The sequence below is a fragment of the Molossus molossus genome, unplaced genomic scaffold (genome assembly GCF_014108415.1).
Source record: "Molossus molossus isolate mMolMol1 unplaced genomic scaffold, mMolMol1.p scaffold_m16_p_1, whole genome shotgun sequence".
NCBI classification, from domain to species: Eukaryota; Metazoa; Chordata; class Mammalia; order Chiroptera; family Molossidae; genus Molossus; species Molossus molossus.
In genome coordinates this window covers 172,837,287-172,859,865 of record NW_023425344.1, presented here as the reverse complement: position 1 = coordinate 172,859,865, position 22,579 = coordinate 172,837,287, and the positions used below count along the sequence as shown (strand labels likewise).

The following is a 22,579-nucleotide window of genomic DNA, read 5'->3' as shown; positions in this document are numbered from 1 at the left end:
GTTACTTAGTAATAGTATCTTTTCAATCCAGCAACATCAAAATGCTGAATTGGGGTGGAGAATGTGAGCCTGGGTTATGGAATGTTCACGGCGATGTTAAGAAGTGGAACGATGCTATCAAGATACATGACTTTTGTGGAGATTGCTGGTGAATGCACGGGGCTGAAGGAGCAATATAGCCAAGCTAAAAATGGTGTGCTGTTGACCCAAAAAAATGTCACAGAAATGCCCATTTCTTCATAATCACAGCTTCCAAATAGCTTCCCGGATTCCTGTGGGTAAAGCTTGCTGAAAAGCTCGAGGGACACGGGCAGTTGCTTTAGTGTTTAATGAGTTTCTGTGTGATACAGTCCTGTACCTGGACCATTCTCAGCGGTCAGAGTAGGTGCAGTTTTCAACAAGACCACACTTTGGTAGCGGAAATGCTAGTCAATCATCTTGAATCTGAACAAACTGATCTCTGGGTTTCAGCTTTGCTCTCTAATCTGCCTGGAGCCGTGGGAGCCTTTTGTGACACCCTGCTTTTCACCACCAAATGCCATGTGTTTAAATGTATGGGGACGATCAGAAGGATAAACACAGTATTAACCAGACTCTGGACTTGCTCTTATCCTTGGGAGACTTTTGTTTCCTTTTTTTGCCCTTTCCAGTGAGGAAACTGGAAGGAATTTGATCTGTACTTGAAATTATTTCATCTCTACATCCCTTGGTATTTATGCCCTGCGGTCCTCCTCAGTGTATGATGCCTTTATCAAACAAACCAATGATGTATCCTTGTTTCACATCAAAACTTAAAGAAATTTTAATTGCAATTTCTAAATAAAATAAGATAAAAAACACTCTGGTTTTTTCAAGAACTCAAGAACTAATGACTTGACATCCTGTACTAGTAATCAAAACATGTTGAAGAAATGTCTGTGTCTTGCCCTGACCCGTGTGGGTCTGTGGTTAGGTTGCCAGCCCTCGCACCAAAGAGTCGCAGGTTTGATTTCCAGTCAAGGGCACATACTTGGGTTGCAGATTCGATCCCCGGCCCTGGTGAGGGTCGTGCAGGGGCAACCAATCAATGTGTCTCTCTCACATCAATGTTTCTCTCTCTCCCTCCCTCCCTCCCTTCCACTCTCTCTAAAAATGACAAAAGTATCAGTGGAAAAAAAATGTCCTCAAGTGAAGATTAACAAGAACAACAACAAAAACAAATACCTGTGTCCTCATAATCACAGCTTCCACATAGGTTCTACAGTTTCAGGAACTACTTTTTTTCAATGATTATTTTTATTATGATTTTACTTCCTTATAGTTGCATAGCTTTTCTCATTGTTTTACATAAAATATGGATACTTTTGTCATTTAGGATTAGAAATTTGGCAAACAAAAGTTTCAACCATATTTTATACCAAATCAATAAGAGAATTAAGTTAAAATTTTCCCTTTGATGGGAATTTCATGTAGGAAAGGTGTCTTTAATTCTTTTCTTTCATTAAACATTTGTGAATATTTTCTCAAAGTCTTTTTCTCTCATTTTCTATGTGTGTATTGTATATACACACATGTATCTATATGTATATGCATTTCTTTGTGCAGTTTTTTTTAAAACTTATGCTTTATTTTGTTGGAGAAAAAAAGGTCAAAGAAAGGCCAACTCTGAAATGTCAAACCAGAAAAAGATTGTTCTCTATGTGACTTTTTACTCTGATGCATATATTCATTCCAGTTTTATGATGTACCTGCTCTCCACAGCAGTGTATACTCTTGGGCTCTTCCAAGGGTACGAGTAAGTGCTGAGTTTGGTGATATCGGTGCCTGAGTTTTATATTCCATGTTGGTAGAAGTCAGGCTGGGAGAAGCACCCAGATTAAGGCTGCTCTGATTTGTCTGTCTGTCAGTTAATGATTTAAAATCCTCGAGTTGTGATGCTGCCGCGATTAACAACTTTTGTTTGATTTCTGTTGTGTTGTGAAAGTAAGACATGCTTCGGGGATTTATCTCTCCCTTCTTTCCCTGGCTCCACTTGACCAGTTGTTTCTGATCAAACATTGCATGCTTTCCATAACCCTCTGAGACTGCTTTCTAGTACTATCCTGCCCCTGTTCTGCCCTCTACTATGGGTTGTTCTCTCTCCTTAGCATCCTCTGGAATTTAACGAAGGAACTTTCACAGCTGCAAATCCCCAGATATGTACAAGGCATAATTATTATTGCTGTCATGACTTTGTCTCTGCCTGAGTCCCTGGCAACAGACATTTAAGAAATAGAATCCCCATCCATGGAATTAAAATTGAGAGAGTGACGTAGGAAGTAACAAACACTGACATACAAATTGAACCCTCCAGTCCATCACCATTGACCAAATGCTATATGTGAAAAATACTGTTCTAGACAATAAGACCTGAGAGAGGAAGTAAAAAAGAGTTTCCGTATCCAGTGGTTAGCTCTTCAAGTAGATCCTTTGGTTGCTATGGAGATGTTTGTGTAGCCCCTTGCTCAGGCTGGTCCACAGGCCCTCTAGGGGGCGCTAATGACCGGAGAAGCATAACAGCTCCATGTCTCTGGGGCCTGGAGACCAAGGTCATTTGCGCTGGTATTTCACAGCCGGAGCATTAATTGGCAGACTTCTGAGCTTCACTTTCATAGAACTTTTACCAGAGAGGCCTGGAGAACTGTTGTTTATGTCCCTCTTGGCCCCGTGGCTAATTAGCATCATGTGTGCTTGTAGACACTTGGGTTTCTCAGTAATTAACATCAGGAGGACAGGGACAGGCGAGTCCCTCGAGTCAGTGCAGCGCTGGAGACCGTCTTTGGCCCCAAGGATTGCCTCTGTGTGAGCCTAACTCTCTAGAAATAACTTTCATGATATCATGACTTCACTTTTGGTGACAGAAAGAGGAATAATGGGTCATTCTAGCACCAAGACAACACAGGACCTGATGTTTCCTAAGTTCACCTCCTGGGCCAACTCAAATTTGCTCTCAGATTCGTTCTTCCTTGTCCTGCCTGATTTTCACCCGGGGTTTTTCCTTCAGGCTCTCCCATGGCATCTCTTCCCCTGTCACAATGGGGCTCCCTACTTCCCCCGTCCCCTCAGAAGGCAAGACTGAGAGAGGAAACAGTACTTCTCCTCACTGGGCACTGTGGGCGGTAGAACGGTGAGACTGAAAACCGAAGCAGCCTGCTGGAGACCCTCGTGTTGGGTGCAGACAGGCCCTCGCCTCCGCTGTCACTGAGGGTGTTGGTCACTGAGGTTTGAAGTTACAATGATCCCTCTCTTATGCTGCCCACCCACCACCTGAGCTTGGAGGAAAAGGCGGTGAGAATGAATGCACGGGGGGTGACAGGACTGGCCTGTGGCAAACCTCAGGGAGCAAGCCTGGTCTCTGCAGTCTCCTTGCTCCTCCTCCCACCCTCCTCCCCCGGCCGACTGCCTCCTTCCACCGCTGACGTGGCCCCAGTGGGCCCAGCAGCAGGAGTACACAGGGCCCAGGGGACGTGTTTGCCCAAGGCTGCCGCCTTGCCCCCAGGGCAGACTAGGCTTGGGATGGGCCGGGAGGCAGTCAGACAATATGGGAAGGACAGAGCTGTGCCATTAGCTAAGAAGTGAATTGCCAAACTTTCATATTCTTTCTGTGGTTCCTTTGTTTTGTTTTGCCCCCCCCCCCCCCGATAAATTGTATACATGTTGTGTTTCTCTAGAGTTTGCATTCTTTTTTTCTTTTTTTTTTAATCCTCAGCCAAGGACATTTTTGCATTTATCTTCAGACAGAGAAGGAGGGAGAGAGAGGGAGGAAGAGAGAAAGAGAAACATCGATGGGAGAGAGACACATCAACTGGTTGCCACCCACACGACCCCAACCAGGGCCAGGGACAAACTGCAACCGAGGTATATGCTCTTAGCGGGAACCGAACCCAGGACTCTCCGGTCTGCAGGCTGATGCTCTAACTGCTGAGCCAAACCTCCCAGGGCTCTTTTTTGGTTTTTTTGAATTTTTAAAAACTAATTTATTAGTTTCTTTTTATTACAGAAGTCCCTTCCCTTCGTTTTCCCCCATTGACACCCCCCCCCCCGGCCTTCCCCACACTGTTGTCTGCGTCCATTGGCTATGCATATATGCATATAAGTTATTTGGTTTGTCTCTTTGATAGTGCTGAGTATAATTGATCCCACAGGCACGCATGGACAAATTGGTATGAACACCTACCTCTTTTTTAAATTTGAGGTATAATTGACATAGAACATACTAATATCAGGTATACAATGTAATGATTCAATATTTGGATATATAATGTACAGCGTGGTGAACATAGTTAACACTACTGTATTGTATATGTGATAGTTGCTAACAAATAGATATTTAGGTTCTATTAAAATATATCACAATAAAATACATACATACATACATACATACATACAGGAAGTGAATTGCCGAACTGAGGACACTCTTGCCAGCTGGGTCTGATTTTAAAGTTCTCTGCTCAAATACTTCATGGCCAAATGAGCTATCAGCTAGTCCCCTAACAGCCAAGCCTAAGATAGAATATAAGGAATAAATCACATATATTAATTGCCCTTTAAGGTAATTAAAAGATCACTTTTGTATAAGCTTAGTAACTTGACTGAAAGTTTTGTGGGGTTCCAAGGAATACACAGCTTTCTACCAACTCGCTCATCTACCCCCCCTTCCTTCCTCTCTCTAGCCCAGGAGATCCCTCGAGCATCTCAAGCAGAACAGTTCTATATACAGTAGTCCCCCCTTTTCTGCAGGGGGTACAGTCCTAGACCCCCAGAGGATGTCTAATCCGTGGATCGTACCAAGCCCTGTCTAGACTATGTGTTTTCCTACATGTGCATACCTATGATAAATTTCAACTTGTAAATTAGGCACAGTAAGAGATTAAGAACAATAACTCATAATAAAATAAAACAATTTAACAATATACTATAATACAAGTTATGTGGACGTGGCATTATTAGGAAAAACGGGAATTACTTAAACCCAAGCCCTGCAACTCTGCGGCAGTCCGTCTGACAAGCCAGCCAGCTGCTAAGTGACCAGCAGGCAGGGAGTGTCTGCTGCTTGGAGACGTGGACAGAGGGACGATTGCTGTCCCAGGAGGGGTGGACAATGGTGCTAGGTTTCATCATGCTACTTCGAATGGCATGCAATTTCAGATCTGTGAATGCGTGTGTCTGGAATCTTTCATTTCGTAATTTCAGACTGCAGGTAAGTGAAACGGTGGGGATGAGATATTTTACCACACTGCTCCATGGTTCTGTCCCTGCTCTCAATGAGAAAGACTTGCCCCACCTGGAAGACCAAGGCTAACCCTGTCTGGCTTACTCCTTGGGAAGCACTGGCTCCCCTAATTACCCCACACCCACCACATAGCAAATGCTTGTTATCCATGTCCAGAGACCCTACAGTTCTGACATTTTGGTTTCTTGGTGCTATTGGATGTGTTGGCTGTTGACATAGTAAAGGGCAGGTAACACAGTCTTGGGGGCTGGTTCTGGTGGGAGCTGAGGGACCCCCTTGGGCTGACTGCCTTGTGTCCACAGGCTGCAGTAGTGGGGTAAGTGATTGCTCCTGGCTGCAAGTGCACCCTCTGCTGGCAGCATGGTCCATGGTGGTTCTGTAGCAACCTGGGATGCAGCCGGACACCATGCACATCAGGGATTTTGCTGGTGGGCTTCATGTACACTGTATCTGGGCTGAATTTGAGTTGCTCAACCACAGAGCCAAGCAAACAAGATGGGCTTGGACACTGTAAGCCCTTCCAGCTCTCGATTGTAGACCTATTGTCTACATTTCCCACTAATGATCTTGGTGTTGTGGTGTGACAAAGGACCCACAGTATTGGTTTATTTGAAGAAGTTGTTACCCTTTTATGGGAACTGACATCACCTGTGTAACTCACAGGACAGGCGTGGAGTCTGTCCATGACTGAATGCCAGTGGGTGGTGAAGAGAAGATATGAATGGGGAAAACCAGATGACTCTGGTCTCTCATTCATCAGAAAGCAACCGATAACGGCCCCCATATAGGGCCCTTGGCCGGCTCTGGCACTGCATGGTCTCACTGGCGGAAGGGCCCTGCCGGGTTAGACAGCGCAACTCCAAGGCCAAGCCCAGGGCTGCAAGGGGGAAGCTAGTCTCAGTACCTGCTGCCCTTAGCGGAGCCAGTGGCTGGTCCCCGTCACTCACACTTGCAGACTGGTCATCCCACAGCAAGCACACATCCTCTCCGCTGGAGAACTAGAGATCTGAACCAGGACTCCCAAGCCCTTTATTTTTGTTTGGTTGCTTATTTCAGAGAAAGACTTCAAACCCAGAGCTTTATTAAGTGGGGGCCACGCAAACATGTGTGGGAGGGAGAGGTAGACGTCGTAGGTGTCAGAGGTCTTCCCTTGAAAGCCAGCAATATGCTTTAGGACCTATTTTATTTCTACTACAAGGCAGGTATTTTATTGTGTCTAATTAGTGCTTTTGGCCTGTTGTCTACTGTTCCCACCCATGAACACAGGCTCTGTCCATAGCGGGGAATAGACGGAAATTACATAGAAGGTTTCAAAACATATTGAGGACGAGGAGGGTCAGTCAGGTTCAACGTGGACACCAGCAGAACGTGCTCTCGGGCATGCTGGGAGACAACAAAACGACGTATTAGATCACGTTAGCCAGTTAACGACTCGGTTCCCAGTGGTGAGACCACTGCAGACCATTGGTTAGTGTCCGGCAGAAGGTGGGGGAGAGAAGTGTGTGCAGCCTAGCTGAGCGGGGCTCGGGGACGTCCGGCGAAGTCGTCCATGGGGAAGCGGACTGGCCTGCCAACACGGGGGCCAGCCCATGGGGGCCAGCCCGTGGGGAACAGGCCCATGAGTGCCAGCCCGTGGGGGCAGCCCTTCCAAACCGACCTCTCTGCTTGCAGACAGCGCCCCTCCCTCGGAGCGTGCCTGGCCTCCCTGGCAGCCGCCATGCCTGTGGCGTTCCTGGAGCCCACCTTTAACCGCTACAATCCGCTCTCCGTCTTCAACACCAAGACCCCCAGGGAGAGATCGAGTAAGTATCTTCCCACAGAGGTGCTCCACCGTGTGCTGAGGGCAGGGAGCCGCAGCACAGCTGTTTCCCGTGGCCTGGGGGGCCGGGGGGCCGGGGCGCCGCTGTGGCAGGCTCCATCTTACTGGAAAAACGGGCCTGGCAGGTGCCTTGTCATCATTCATTAGACCTTGGTTTCTTCCTCTATAAAACAACAAGACAGCGTAGTTGATTTCTAAACCCCTTCCCTCCTAAAACCTTGGGTTCTCTTGCTCACCCCGGGTCTTTCCTCCTGCACCTGGAGGTGTGACATGTTCCTAGTTTCTCTCCAGAGTGTCAACAGAGGGGCGCATCTGCACTCATAACCCAGCTGTGCTCTTCCAGTCTAAGGAGGGACCGTTTCCCAGGATGACGGCCACGTGCTCCCCGTATGAGAACGAAGGGCAGGGAAACGGGGAAGGGAAATGATACCAGCCACAAAGTTGAACCGGAGCACGGACGCTCTGCGCGCTGGGACAGCAGCCGGCAAACTGATCGGGAGCGGAACCCGGCCCGCTGCCTGTTTTTGTAAATTAAATAACATGGTCACACCCACCCGTTCAGATGTTGCCTGTGGCTGCTTCAGCACTATGTTGGGGAGGAAAAATAGTTTTCCCTCCACCCTGCATTATTCTTGGCTAACCCCCCCCCCCCCCCCCCAGAAAAGACAGATTCGTAGGAGAATAATACAGCTATCTCAGTCACATACATACCTGGGCCCCACAAGGATGTGAGACTGCAAAGGTAGCCAGAGGACTGAGCCTGAAACAGCGCCCTGGCTAAGGAACCAGGAAAGGGGTGGGGGCTTTGAAAGGAAGGAGGTGAGAAGAGGAGCTGTTTGTAGACAAAGGTTGCCCCGCCATGCAGACATCTCGCAGGTGATAAGTCCTGTTTGCCAATAGCTCCCTTCCTGGTAGACTGCCTTTCTAATGGAAACCTCCTTTCTAAGTTAGAGCTCTTTGACAAAGGCTAACTTCCACTCTTTTTTTCAGAGCTGCATTGTGCTGTTTCTTAAAAAATAATCAGTTCCAAGTAATCCCTACGCCAAGAGGCATATTTCAGCGGACAGGCTGCCCGCTTCGCTTCAGTGGCGGGGTTGCCATGGCAGCAGAGACTGGCCTGCACTGCCTAAAATATTTACGCTCAGGCCCTTTACGGAAAAGGTTTCCGCCCCCTATTCTAGAACTTAGAACTGGAATGCAAGGCATGCCCTGCTCCTGGAGGGGGAGGGGAGAGTCCTCACATCTGGATGAATTGTGATCCTGCTGAAGGGCAGTGGAATACAGGAGCTTCAGGCAGGAACCTTGAATCAACTCGAAAGAACTACAGTGATTTGTTGTAACACCAAGTGAATATTACCACACCGTGGGCGTAATCAATATGGAGAAAAAAGAATAAAACATGCCCTGGCCTGCGTGGCTCAGGTGGTTCAGCATTATCCCGTGCACCAAAGGGTTGCCAGTTCGACTCCGGGTCAGGGCACATGCCCTGATTGCAGGCTGGATCCCCAGAAGGGGGTGTGCAAGAGGCGGCCAGTAGATGTTTCTCACTGATGTTTCTTTCTCTCTTTCTCCCTCTCCCTCTCCTTTCCTCTCTCTCTCAAATCAATAAAGGGAAATTTTTAAAAAATAAAAAAAATTAGCCCTGGCCAGTTTGGCTCAGCGGTTAGAACGTCGGCCTGTGGACCAGAGAGTCCCGGGTTCAGTTCCCGCTAAGGGCACACACCTTGGTTGCAGTTTGTCCCCGCCCCGGTTGGGGTCGTATGGGTGGCAACCAGTCGATGTGTCTCTCACATCAGTGTTTCTCTCTCTCTTACCCCTTCTCTCCCTCCCGCTCCATCTGAAGATAAATGGAAAAATGTCCTCAGGTGAGGATAAAAAAATAAAATAAAATAAAAAATTTAAAAAACATAGTAAACCATTTCAAACCAGAACCAATATTTCCTTAAAATATTGCTGCACCCGGCCAGCAGGTGACTGGACGGCAGGGCAGTTCCTTGTAGCTCCGGCGCCCTTCGAGCTGCCGCGAGACGCTAAGGGAGAGAGCCGGGGAGTAAGCAGCACGCCCCCTTCTCTGTCGCCTGTGTCCCCGCCTAGGAAGGCAGAGTGCTGAGCCGTAGAGGTTTTATCCCCACCTGCTTTTGCTACTTCAGATAAACGAAACACCTCGCCCCCAGAAATGACCACCAGGACAGGTTACACAAGGCCACTTTATAAAACTTATCCTGAGCGAGAATACAGCGGAGACTAGTGTTCTTAGGGCTAGTTAAGAGAGGAACATCCCTGAGATGCCTCCAGGTTCCAAAGTCTCGTGCGAAATCTCTAAGTTAACTCCCCAACACCCTCGGCTCCATCTCACCCTTTCTCCCCATTCTTGGACCAGCAACAATGTATTTCCAACCTTTTCCTCCTGCCACCTCTCATGATTCTAAATGAGTCACATCTCGCAGCTGATTGGGAGCTGAGCCGCGAGCAGGCTTTGGTAAGGCTGAGAAGGGCTGTAACATCTGTAAGCAAATGCCAGCCCAGGAGTTGCTCCCCAGCTCCAAAGGGACAGGGGCCCAGGCATGACAGTGCTGGATATTTATACATTCATTCTGTTCCAACTGTGATTTAAGAAACAGTGTATCTTTGTCTCTCTGTATGACCCATGTGTAGAATTGAACCTTGGGAAAGAGAGAGACCTACTCTGCTCTCGGGTTCATAGAGGTTCAGCTGCAGCAAGATGAGAACTGGACAGAAATAGACGGAGGAAACCCTAGCTCAGCTTTGGGAGGGAGAGGAATGGCTCCATCCCTCTGTTCTCCTTCGCAAGGGCTATTTGAAAAATGTTCCTCCTTATTTTACATACCTTTACGTTGATTTAATAAGACATGTTCATAAATAAAAATAAGTACCCATCATTGCTGGCTCTACAAGGAAGAAAAGAGACAAGTTGTGATTAGGTATGACACAGTTCTTTATCAGTGACACAATGTGAAACAGTACCCAAGTCCCCTGAGCCCACGTTTTCATCATTCAATTAATCAAAGAGTGAATGCTGATCACGTGTATGGCTCTGGAAAGGTAGACTGCACGTGAATATGTATTCTGGGGTAACCAGGTTTGCCTGGAGCCAGAGGATGAGTAATGGCCCAGCAGACAGTACAAGGTAGACTTCATTCATTCATGGGTGTAGAGTGGATGGCCTAGGGGGTGGAGAAGGGGCGGGAATGAATAGGATGACAAATGATGTGAGCCTTTGGTTTAGAAATACAGTAGGAACTGATTTATCAAGCCTTGAGCCCATTGGACATCTCTATTCTTGACAGTCCGTCCGTTACTCACATTAGTAATCTTCCATCCTGTAAGATCCTGGGCATTTTCTGATTCATCCAAAAATTATTAAGCTATGCCTAGGAAAGGGTTAATACTATTATGTGCCAGTTATCCAAAACTAGGTAGCCCTGGCCAGTTTGGCTGAGCAGTTAGAGCATCAGCCCGCAGACCAGAGTGTCATGGGTTCGATTTCAGTCAAGGGCACGTACCTTGGTTGCAGTCGGATCCCAGCCTTGGTTGGGGTCGTGCAGGAGGCAGCCAGTCAATGTGTCTCTCATGTCGATGTTTCTCTTTCTGTCTCTCCCCCTCCCACTCTGAGGATAAAAGGAAAAATTATCCTCAGGTGAGGATTAAAAAACATAATAAAAAAATAAAAAACAAAACTAGATAAAATCCGTGGTTATATGTGGCAGTGGTCTGTCAATCAGAATACTAGATTAGCGCCCTGGCTGGTTTGGTTCAGCGGTTAGAATGTCGTCCTGTGGTCCAGAGAGACCCGGGTTCGGTTCCCACTAAGGGCGTGTACCCTGATTGCAGTTTGTCCCTGGCCCTGGTTGGTTGTGTGGGTGGCAGCCACTCAATGTGTCCCTTTCACGTTGATGTTTCTCTCTCTCCCCCTCCCTCTCTCTCCCCCTCCCTTCATCCCTCCCACTCTATCTGAACAAAAAATGGAAAAATGTCCTCAGGTGAGGATAAAAAAAAAAGAAAAGAAAGAAAGAATATTAGATAGGCCAAAACATCCTAGTCACCAGCCAGTTGACTTTGCACAGCCTGGTTGGGACAACCAGAGAAAGGAGGCCCAATTCTGTGGGAGCTCTGCCTCACTGCACAGAGTGGCGCTCTCTGGGGCCCTCTTCTGGAGGGAAGAGCTGCTCAGTGAGGAAAACAGGACTGTAGACCCTCACTCAGTGGTTCTACAGCTCCAGCCTACATCAGCAGCACTCAGCAGGCCGGTTAGGACACAGCTTGCTGAGTCCTCCGCCGCGAGTTTTCAATTCAATAGATCTTGATCCAGAACGTCTGCTCACTACTCTGCTGCTGCTGCTGCTGCTGCGAGGACTTCTCTTTGAGACCCACTGATCTGGCACAGTGACTTTCACGGGTGTGCTGCAGGAGTTTTTAAAACATGCAATAGCTCACTCTTTAGTCAGGGGCACTGACCTCTCTTCCCTTAGATTGGCAAATAAAAGTAATAGCAGCCAACACAACAATAGCCATGTGGTGTGAACGAATCAAAATTATACCTATTTTTTTGGTCAGGCTGGCAAACTATATGTATTTTTGGTGCGCCGCAGAATTTTAGTAATTAGTTCGATGTGTGCCCTGAGATGGGAAAGGGTAAAATCACTGACCTAGAATATCGAAGGGCAGTGCTGCTGATGACCGCCCCCCCCCCCCCCAACAGCCTTGTGTCTGCTTCTAATAAGACCCAGCTGGGGCTGTTTTTCAGGTAAATAATTCAGCAGCATTTAGTCTATGGTTTTATTAGGTGGCATTTGAAGTACATAACACCATCTGAATCGCAAATGTTTTCTCTACTCAAGAACCAATTACATATAAATAACTTTTAAAGGTCATTATACCGACTCCTGTACAGAAACCTCAAGTAATTCTGTTTTTCTTAGGTAGGAAAAGAATGTGTTCCTGTTGATGCATTGTCCATGTGCCATTTAAATACACACACACACTCCCAAGCCTTCCTATTTATAATTTTACAGCAAACGTTTGTAAGCTTCAGTGACGTCTGTGGTGGTTGGCATTGTTCTGTGTGCAAAACTGGAAAGTAGAAAGTTTGACTTCTCTGTCTTTTCATATTTATCCTGATACTATGTAAAGTTATTTTGTTTGTGAGAGCCTCCCCAAGCCCCCATGTTGATGTCACCCCTGATTCTTGTTGCTCTGCTAAAAGGGACAGACCAGTCTCTTTCTCTGCAAAGGACTGGCATTGGTGGTGGACCATGTCTGGCCCATGGAACTCCCTTTGCAAATATTTCCTGTAAATCATGGGAGTTCACTGTTCTTTGGCTTTCGTGCTGCGAATCCTTTTGAATGGTCTGAATTTTTTTGTTTTAGTATTTTTTATTGATTGATTTTAGAGAGGGAGAGAGAGAAAGAAACATTGATGAGAGAGAACATCAACCAGCTGCCTCCTGCATGCCCCCCAATGGGGATCAAGCCCACAACCCGGGCATGTGCCCTGACCAGGAATCGAACCAGCAACCTCTTGGTGCATGGGTCAGTGCTCAACCACTGAGCCACACCGGCTGGGCTGAATGGTCTGGCTTTTCAAGGACATTGGTCCACTCCTGACTTCCAAGGCAGAGAGAGCTTTAGCCTGCCACTTGCCAAAGGCCATAGAGGTGACACCAGAACCTCATCATTAGGGAAAGCGCGTTGGGGCCTCTGGGGGCCTGCTCCACAGCAGGGAGCTCTGCCAGGTCCACGGTGTTGCCACGTGCCAGCCAGTAAAACCACCTGGCTCAGCTACCGATTCATGATCTCCAGGACAGCCAGGATTATCCTGCAGCTCCGCTCCAGGCAGGACAACCACGAGACAGAGCAAAACAGCCCCTTTTAGTAGGCTGATATGTCTAAAGGCCCAAAAATAATGCGTGTGGCCTCTCACTCATGAACCCTTCAATTCCCGTGGACCTCAAATCTGGAGCAGACCTCCAACCAGCATCATCACCAGTGGCAGAGGGCCTGCAGGCACAGTCCGCTTCACTAAGCATAAACTTCTGTTTGGCAGCTTCTGCTTTGTCCTGTGAAGTTCACAGGAACTTCGCATTTTACTTCTAGTATCAAAAATAATCTCCTCAAGTCTTCGAGCAGAACAGATGCCCCGGGAAAAGGCTCCGCACCTTCCTGTGGCATCTCGGTCTCCCTACTGCTGTGGTGCCTGATGCTTTGCCCCCAGCGTGAGAAGTTTGGGAGGCGTCTGCCCCTCCCCCAGGCCTTGGCGGACTCTGTGGGGAGCGGTGAGATACACGGGCGCACCCACAGGGCTTTGGACTTGTGCTTCCTTCTCAACCAGCCCCCGTCCCTCTGCTCAGGGCCCTTGTTATCTTCTCCCCTGTCGGGACCCTCAGGATGCTTCTGGCCTGTCCTCTCGGCTTGGGGGAGAGAGTGTTCTTTTCTGTAAGGAGAACAGGACAGCTAGGCCCTGGCTTCTTCTGTTTGCTATTCTTGTACCCGACAACCTTTAACGTGGAATTCTGTTGCAATTCTTCCTGCCTGTCCTTGCTCAGGGAAAGGCAGGCTTTCCGTGTGAGGAAAGGGCAGGGCTGACTCACTGTTCCTTGCACACAAGCCTGCAGGCACAAAAAGTCTCCAGCGATTGACAGGAAGTCTTGGCACAGGTCACCTCGGGCCACCAGTAACTTTGTAAATGGAGAAATCAGTACGTGTCGTTTTTTTCTTCCCCCAAAATTCCAGCCGGATGGAATGTATTGTTGTCTCTGAGCCAGCTAAGACAGTGTGTGATGAGAAGGTTTCTTTTTCCTTTGCTGAACAGTACAGACGCTATCCAGGTGACTGACACCCGAGTTGGCAACTACACCCCCATCAGTTGCTTTTCTCTAGAGTCTCTCCTTTCCTGCAGTGTATGCACTCAGGACCAGAGGGAGAAGTGCAGAGACTGGCTTGGTCACAGAGAGGTTGTATGAAACGCTCCTCAGCCCGGGCCCTGTCAGGCCTTTACCCTCACGTTAAGTTCCAAGCCGAGTGTGACATGTGGAAGGGTAATCCAGCCTCTGGAAGCTGCCACCTCTATGCAGACAGCTGCAGACAGCTGCAGACAGAAGCCCTCCACATCTGGGGCTCACACATGCAAGGCTCTGGGGTGGAGATTCAGGTTTAAGACCAAAGGAGGGGTGGGACAGAGGAGAGAAGGTTGCACCCTTGTGCTTTTGAATTACTGTCCCTTTGTTCTTCCCGCACCCTCTCGGTCAGTTCTGGGGATGCCTGACACGGTGGACGAGATGTGTCCTGACATCCCCCCGCTGGAACGCCTCATGAAAGAGATCAACCACCTGGCCGAGTCGGGGGCCCGGTACACAGAGATGCCCCACGTCATCGAGGTGATCTTGCCCATGCTCTGCAACTACCTGTCCTACTGGTGGGAGCAGGGGCCTGAGCACCTGCCCCCCAGCACAGGGCCCTGGTGCACCCAGGTCACCTCGGAACACCTCAGTGTCATCCTGGGCAACATTCTGAAAATCATCAACAACAACCTGGCCATCGATGAGGCCTCCTGGATGAAGCGTATTGCAGGTACCACAAATGCCTTTCTCCCCAGCGCCAGGCTCAGGGACCAAGGTGCCCAGATTCTTTTCATCTTAGTCTTTAAGCTGTTTCCCCACCCGCCCCCCTTAGTTACTTCACAGTAAAAAGAGTCCACTTGTTTCCCTTTAGAGCTTCTTGGAGCAGATGCTTCTGCCCCATTTGAGCTAATCCCGGCCCCTCGAACCTCCAGGAAGCCCTTCCTGTTACCCTCTACCTGACTCAGAGGATCTTTGATGTGTTTGCTTCTGGTACTTAAGAATCCCATTTGCTCTCACAGTAATAATGGTCCATATTTTCTTGTTAGGTGATCCTCTGTGTTCTCTACATGTATAAACTCACCCCATCTGGGCTGTACTGTAAATTCCTAGCATTTGTATTTCGCTTGATGCTTTCTTAGACACACTCCTGTTTAGGTTCATGTAGTGTCACTTTGTTCTGGGGGACTTGAGGGGGTGTCCCTCTGGAACTCCTTGCATGCAGTAAGCTCTGGATAAATGATGTGAGCTAATTTCTGTTCCTGAAGCAACCTCAGAAAAGGCAAGACTTGGAAAATGAATAACCACGCTTTCCACAGTCAGGAAACCATGAATATTTCGTGTCCTCTGTGTCCAAGTAGAGAGTGAGGAGATAGAACCTAAGGCCACGTCAGTGCATTGGGTGGACCCTCAGCTCAGGTAGAGGACTCCACCATCACGGCTTCACCCGCGTAATCTCCTGGACCGTGACATACAGTGAGTGCGTCACAGGGAGTATCAGCCCAGCTCTAGGTATTGCCCTTTCTGGACAAATTCGTAGGCATTCCTCTGCAAGACCGAGGAAGAAAAGTTCCTGCCTTCTCCTTTTCTCAGAAATGAACTGACATCAAAATGATAAATATTTTTAGTCCTAATGGCTGCTGGGTCATTGAGCTAGGCTTCTGGGAACATGAATAAACCAGGTTGGTGTTCCTTTCTTACCCCTTAGTCCAAGAGTATTGTGAACCCTGTGGCAGTCTGTTGAGGAGCTCTCGTTTGGAATTCTGGACTAAGGGAAGAAAGGAGATAAAGGGTCAGCTCCCTTTGTTCCCTAGAGGAGCAGAGAGGAAAGATGTCACAGCAAGAGAGGCACTGAAGGACATCGAACTTGGCCTTGAACTTTACCCACAGGTGGATTACTTCTACAGTCAGGCCACTTCATTCCTGGTACCTAAACACAGTGGATTTTAAATAATAACCTCAAATCACCCCCATCTGGAATAGTCATTTTGATTACGGGTTCAAAGCAGAGGTCAGTGAGGACTGAGATGTGAAATCCAAGGCATCGCTGCACTAAGTATCAGCTCCTTGGCCAATGCATCTCAGCAGAGAGCTCCCATCACCTTCTCTTTCTACAACAGTCTTCTCTATGGAATTAAAAAATAAGACAAAATGGGATTTTTTTTTTAAGCGCTGGAAAGTAGATTTTTTTCAATTAAAATGCCCTAAGCTAAAGGAACTTTGAAATACACCATGAACATTCGCAACGGTTCATAACTTATTCATTTCATTTCACTTTTTTAATATAATTACTCTGATTCTGATCTTTATTATGAATTGAACCCATAGGATGTTTTACTTAAGAAACCGGGTGAGATATAAAGATTTTGCCTTTCTCTTTAAGAGGCTCAGAATCATAGTGCCCAGTTCCACTGATCGCTTGTTTCTGCTCTTGGAACTCCTCACGGCCACACCGTCTTCTCTCTCAGCTCGTTATAGCTGATAATAGTTTGTCTGCCATCCTCGGGGCCCAGAGGCACCTCCAGGCGTTAGATTGTTTAACAACAGATGCTTCCATGAAATAGCCAGGAAGTACAGTGTACAGTGCCTGCTCTTGGCGTGGCACAGTGCTGGTTATTATGAACAAAAGGCTTCCTTCAGGGAGTTTATAATCTAGCTAGTGAGCCGAAACCAACGTGAACATACTATAAAATGATACAAGGTAGTTGTTGCAAAGAGCTAGGAGGTGTGGCAAACACCATACAGGCAGGAGGAGGAGTTCAGGGGAGGCAGGCTCCCCTTGGCCTTCAGGAGCAGAACAGGAACAGGACCCCCTCCCAGCTCCGCCCTCTCCCCCTATAACTCCACCCCTTCCCCAGCTGTGGGAGAGGAGGGACGGGAGCGAGGAACAGGGACCATCCTGAGCTGCTGGGTTTTCACAGCTTCACCCCTCAGGATCACCTCTTTCCCTTTATTGTCATATTGTGTGAAATGAGGGGAGGCCCTTTGTTTGCACACGCAGTGTATGCCCAGCCGATCATCAGCAAAGCCAGGCCCGACCTGCTACGGAGCCACTTCATCCCAACTCTGGAGAAGCTGAAGAAAAAGGCCATCAAGACTGTGCAGGAGGAGGAGCAGCTGAAAGCCGACAGCAAAGGGGACACTCAGGAGGCGGAGCTCCTCATCCTGGACGAGTTCGCAGTCCTCTGCAGGGACCTGTACGCCTTCTACCCCATGCTGATCCGCTATGTGGACAACAACAGGTATGGCGGAGGCCTAGGGAGGCCTGTTCACGGGACGGAGAGGTGGTGTCGGGTTGTGTCCAGATGGGAGGGGGAGGTCAGAGCTGCCACCACCCGCGCCCTCCTGCAGTAATCTCTAGTGTGCGACCTCCGGGCGGTGTTTTCCTTGACCAGTGACTCCATATTGTCAGTGGCGTGCCACCCCGTCCATCCTCAGTGCCGTAGGTGACAGGGAGTTGGTCAGATGAGGGCAGCAGCGCCCCCCTTCTGCCCTGCTGTTCTGTCACATGTTCATTCAACAGATATTACGGACGTTCTAGGCACTGGGAACAGGATGAACAAAACAAAGGTGTCTGGTGTAGGGAGCTCTCCTTCTGGCAGGGGAGTGGGGCGTGCAGACAAAAAACAAAATAAGCACTTACATAATTACATATACTTATATATTTAACATACTTTACTTACAAAAGTAAGTTGTACAAAGCAGAGTAAGGCAAATTAAGAGTGTTAGGGTGGCATGGAGTTGCAGCTGCAAATTCAGTATTACTGAGAAAGTGACATTGGAACAAAGCCCGAAGGAGGTAAGTCAGGAACCTGCAGGTCTGGGGAAGAGTTCCAGGAAGGGGGAACATCTGGGGCAAGCCCCGAGGCAGCAGTGTGTTGGGGATGTGCAGCTGGGCAAGAGGGAGGGGCGTGCGAGCGTAGATGCTGGAGGCAACATGGGTCAGGGCTTTGGAAGCTGCTGTGAAGACATCGGCTTTTACTCTGAGTGAGAGGAGAAGTTGGAGGTTTTGAGCTAATCTGTGATGTGATCTGTCTCACTCTTTGACCACTCTGGTGAGGGATGGAGAAAAATAAGGGAGTGAGGAGACCAGTTGGGAGGCTCACAATGATGCCATCAAGAGCTGATGGCCATCCATGGAGACAGAGCAGACTCGAGGTTGTCAGGCTAGAGGAGGTGCTGGTGGGGGGAGCAGGTTGAATGGGGAGCAGCTGCCTCACAGGATCAGGAGGTTTCCTTTTAGAGTCCTAAAAATGTTTTCAAAATAGTTACCCAACATTGTGAATGTGCTAAATGTCAGTAATGGCCAATTTTATGTTATATGTATTTTACCACAATTAAAAAGGGGGAAAAAAGAGTTGCTCTTGGCTGAGGCCAGTAGGGTGATAATGAAGGTCAATGGAAGATATCAAATTCTGGGTTATTGCCCTGGCTAGTTTGGCTCAGCGGTTAGAGCGTCGGCCTGCGGACCAGTGAGACCCAGGTTCGGTTCCTGCTAAGGGCATGTGCCTCGGTTGCAGTTTTTCCCCGGCCCTGGTTGGGGTCGTGTGGGTGGCAGCCACTCGATGTGTCTCTCTCACATTGATGTTTCTATTTCTCTCTTCCCTCCTCTCTCCTCCTGCTCTATCTGAAGATAAATGCAAAGATTTCCTCAGGGGAGGAATGAATGAATGAATGAATGAATGAATGAATGAATGAATGAATGAAAATTCTGGGTTGTTATGTAGGTAGAGCCGTTGGGACTTGCAGGTTGGGAATGAAAGAAATGAGGAGAGTCCAGTCAAAGATGATTCTGGCAAATGGAAGGACGGGGTTTTCATCAACTGAGTTGGGGAAGATTGTGGGTACAGAAGATGTTTAGGGGAAGATCAGGACATCACTAAATTTGAGTTGCCTGGTCAATATAGAAATGAAAGTGTTGGCTGGGCAGTTGTGTATGAGTGCAGAGTTCAGGAGAGGGGTCCCGTGTGGATGTAGGAATTTGGGAGTCATCAGCATATTGACACGTAGTCTTTAAGAACCATGAGCCTGGAGGAGATGAAGGGTTGAGGGGAGAGAGAGTTCCAAGGACTCAGCCCTTGAGCTCGCCGACATTAAGAAGTCGGGCAGGAGAGGGGGAACCAGTGACTGAGACTGAGAGGAAGTAACCAGTGAGACGGGAGGACACCAGCAGAATGGTGTGTGCTGGATGCCAACTTTATACAGTGTTTCCAGTGGGAACGAATGATAAGTGAAGTTTATTGGTGACCTTGACCAGAGCAGTTTTAGTGGAGCAATGGAGATGAAAGCCTCTTTGGAGTGGGCTAGAAGAGAACGGAAGACAGGGACTTGGAGACAGCAATAGAGACAATTGTTCAAAGAGTTTAATTATAAGGGGGAACAGAAAAAAATGGGATGGTAGCTAGAGACAAAAGTAGGATCAAGAGGAGAGTTTTCATATGAGAGACTTGTCAGCTTGTTTCTTTGTTCATGGAAATAATCCAATAAAGAGGAGGAAATTGATCAGAGAAAGAGAATTTCTAAGGCAATGCCCTTGAACAGCAAAGGATCAGCCTCGGACAGTTCATTCACAACAGCAGGCAGGAGGGCAGAGATGGGTGCTAATGCTGGTAGATGCACACAAACATACATACATACCCCATATCCATATATACGGATGGATGGCGTCTATATGAATCCTTTTCTGATTGCTTCCGTCTTTGGTGAAGTAGGAAGCAAGACCATCAGCTAAGTGAAGACGGGGAGAAGGTGCTTGGAGATTTGCGGAGTAGGGAGCAGGTAGGTATAAGGCAGTGGCCAGGGAGCAGTGAGAGAGCAGATGGTGCCGCGTGATTGGCAGGCAGTGTCCGGGGCCCCACCTGAGATCTGTGATCACAATGTAAAGTGAGACCCATCACAGGTTGTCTTCTGTCTCAGCCAGTTCAGCTCCCAGCTTTGAGAGTGAGCTGTGACCTGGATTGTGGTTTTGCAAAGTGATTGTGACAAATAACAGGTTAAGGAGTTGAGGCACATGTAAGAGGGTGATTATAAAGTCTGACTATGAAATTTAAGCCGAACAACGAGGAAAATGAGCAGATAGGAGACTAATGACCGTGAACAGGAAAAGGAACAAAGGATTGTGGGTCCCAGTGGATGGCAAAGATCAAACAGGTCCTTTTTATTATACCACACCCTCTTAATGCTTGCAGGCCTAAAATATAAATTTGGGGAAGCTTGATTTTTAAATACCTCATTGTAGATATTGAAAGGATTCAGGAATTTTTGAGGGAATATTGCTAACATTTCAAGTGGTATGCCATTCTGTCATGGGCAGGAAATAGGTCAGAATATGCCCATTTTAGCATTTATTTTATAAGGTAAATGGTACTTACTATTTAAAATAATTAAAGATTGCCTGGCCGGTGTGGGTCAGTGATTGAGCATCGACCCGTGCACCAAGAAGTCACTGGTTCGATTCCCAGTCAGGGCACATGCCCAGGTTGTGGGCCTGATCCCCAGTGAGGGGCATGCAGGAGGCAGCCAATCGATGTTCTCTCTCCTCAATGTTTCTCTCTCTCTCTCCTTCTCCCTTCCTCTCTCTCTAAAATCAATAAAGAAAAAAATAAAATAATTTAAGATTACTTATATTTAGCAAATCAAAATAAACACGTTACACACACTTGTGTGTGTACATACAATACCTTGCTTGATTCACTTTCTCAAAAGAAATCCTGCTTTGAGAGTCTCATTGTAGTCATTTCCAATTAACATAATTAGGCTAACAGTTTAGAAAAGGAATTTGTCAGTTTGAGGTGAAAACAGAAGTGAAGGTAGAGTAAGGTCGCCCCAAGAATAGCTCTTCAGTGTCGTTTGTCACTATTGACGATCAAGACTCAAGATAGAGTGTGTTCCCCTTCCACCGGGTTTGACAGTGCTAAAAATGGCAATGTCAGAGAGTGTCTTTGAGATCATCATTAATTCATTCATCCCCACTTTTCAGCCCGTTCTTCCCTGCACAGTGGGGAGCGTCTGAGCCTTGCTTAGAGATGCTTCCTTCCTGTGTGTGTGCCTTTACGTTCTCGAGTCCTTTCTTTGCCCCCAAGAATTAGCTAGCTTGGAATCACGGGACTGTGGAGTTGGCAGGAATATATGAGATCACTTCTTCCCTCTAGATGCTCCCTTCCTTTTTCCTAGCAGGGCATTTCCTGCCTCTGATTGTCCGCCATGGCTCTAGACAACAGGTGCGCCCTGCCCTGGTGTGCCTGCCACTCCATGCTAGTCTCAGACAGGTGTAACCATTTTGAGCTCGGACCTGTCGCTCCTACCACCGGCTCTGAGTTTGCTCTTTAGAGCCACACAACTATGCCAGTCTCCCTTGCCCCATCGTCTCCTGTCCTCCTCCCTGCTTCTTCCTCACTCTGTTAAGCCTATGTGCTTCTTTCAGCCCTGTCAGGGCAGGGTCTTGAGTTTCTTCACCCCTGGAACACTCTTCTGAAGAGAAGCTTCCGCTGGTCAGTGTTCAGCCTGATGCTGACCCGGAATGGGCAGGAATTCCACGTGTGGGGTGGTGTGGTCGGCGCAGGGCACATCGGCTCCCCGTCTCCTCATCTGTGAGATAGTAACAGAGGTTCAAGACAGTCTCTCTGCAAGAGGCAGTGGCTCCTCAGCCCTCTATCAGGCAATCAGAAACCATCCGAACATCAAATAAACAACTTTAAATAGTGTGGCTTTGGAGAAAACCCATCTCTCGACCTGTCAAAGGGAACCCTGTGTGGTGAGTGCTTCGGGGACAGGGCTGAGAGGAGCGCTCACCCCTGTCAGACAGCCGGCGGTGGACAGGGGAGCATGGCTCTACTTTCTCTGATCACTTACCTTTTTAAAATGGAAGTCAAACTCTCCCTACTCTTGCCATCATCCAGGAATTTATTCTTGTGCTTCTTTTCTCCATTAGTATGCTCAGCGATTTCAGCCATTCGGGTTGCTTCCACCATCACTCCCACTGACACTACCTCTGGACCCAGCCTCCCCCCACCTAGAGCGTTGCGTTTCCTGACTGCCCTTTGGCAGCACGCAGTGCAGGTGACGGGAGACTCAGGAATCGGCTAAGTGCCTCCCAAAGGATCCAGTGTCTGAATATTAAGAGAGGTCATGGATTCCGCGAGAGACAGGGAGCCGGGGAAGGCGAGCCTGGTCCGTCATGGAGGGTGAAGGCTGTGGGCAAATAGGAGAGGTGAGGTCAGGGTCTTCCGGTCTCCTGCAGGTACCATAGCACCTGGCCTGAGAGAGGTGCAGGGAGTTTGTGTACCTGAGGGGAGACATTTAATGAGCTATTCTTCACGCACACCCCCCACGCTGAACCCGGCGAAAACGCTTCATTAGAAATAAAGGGGGAAGGTGTGCCTCTCAGAAAAAGAGTGATGAAAACAAAATGCATTCAGCTGAAACTGCTTTTCCACATGAAGGCAAAGGGATGAAATCGTCTTCTCTCTCCCGGGAGGAGAGGTCACCTAAGGTCGTGCTCAGTGCTGCTCACACTCCCTGTGGCTGCACTGCCTTGGCCGGTGAGGGTGAGGCCCTGCCTCCTCCCACTCAGGGCGTAGCGCAGCCTAGAAAGAGCGTTGAAACCAGCACACTAAAGAATAAACAGCTGCCAGTTCCGATAAAACTTGACACTCG

The 22,579-nt window shown here is 48.2% G+C and overlaps 1 protein-coding gene across 1 annotated transcript in view; it reads left to right on the top strand.

Moving 5' to 3' along the window:
- The window catches only part of RYR3 (ryanodine receptor 3), a 372,120-nt gene that overhangs the window by 293,765 nt on the left and 55,776 nt on the right, over positions 1-22,579 (top strand). Inside the window, exons 66-68 of the mRNA XM_036247201.1 lie at positions 6,923-7,053; positions 14,337-14,657; positions 16,926-17,166. Of these exons, the coding sequence (XP_036103094.1) occupies positions 6,923-7,053; positions 14,337-14,657; positions 16,926-17,166 (693 nt within the window). The remainder of the gene's footprint in view (positions 1-6,922; positions 7,054-14,336; positions 14,658-16,925; positions 17,167-22,579) is intronic.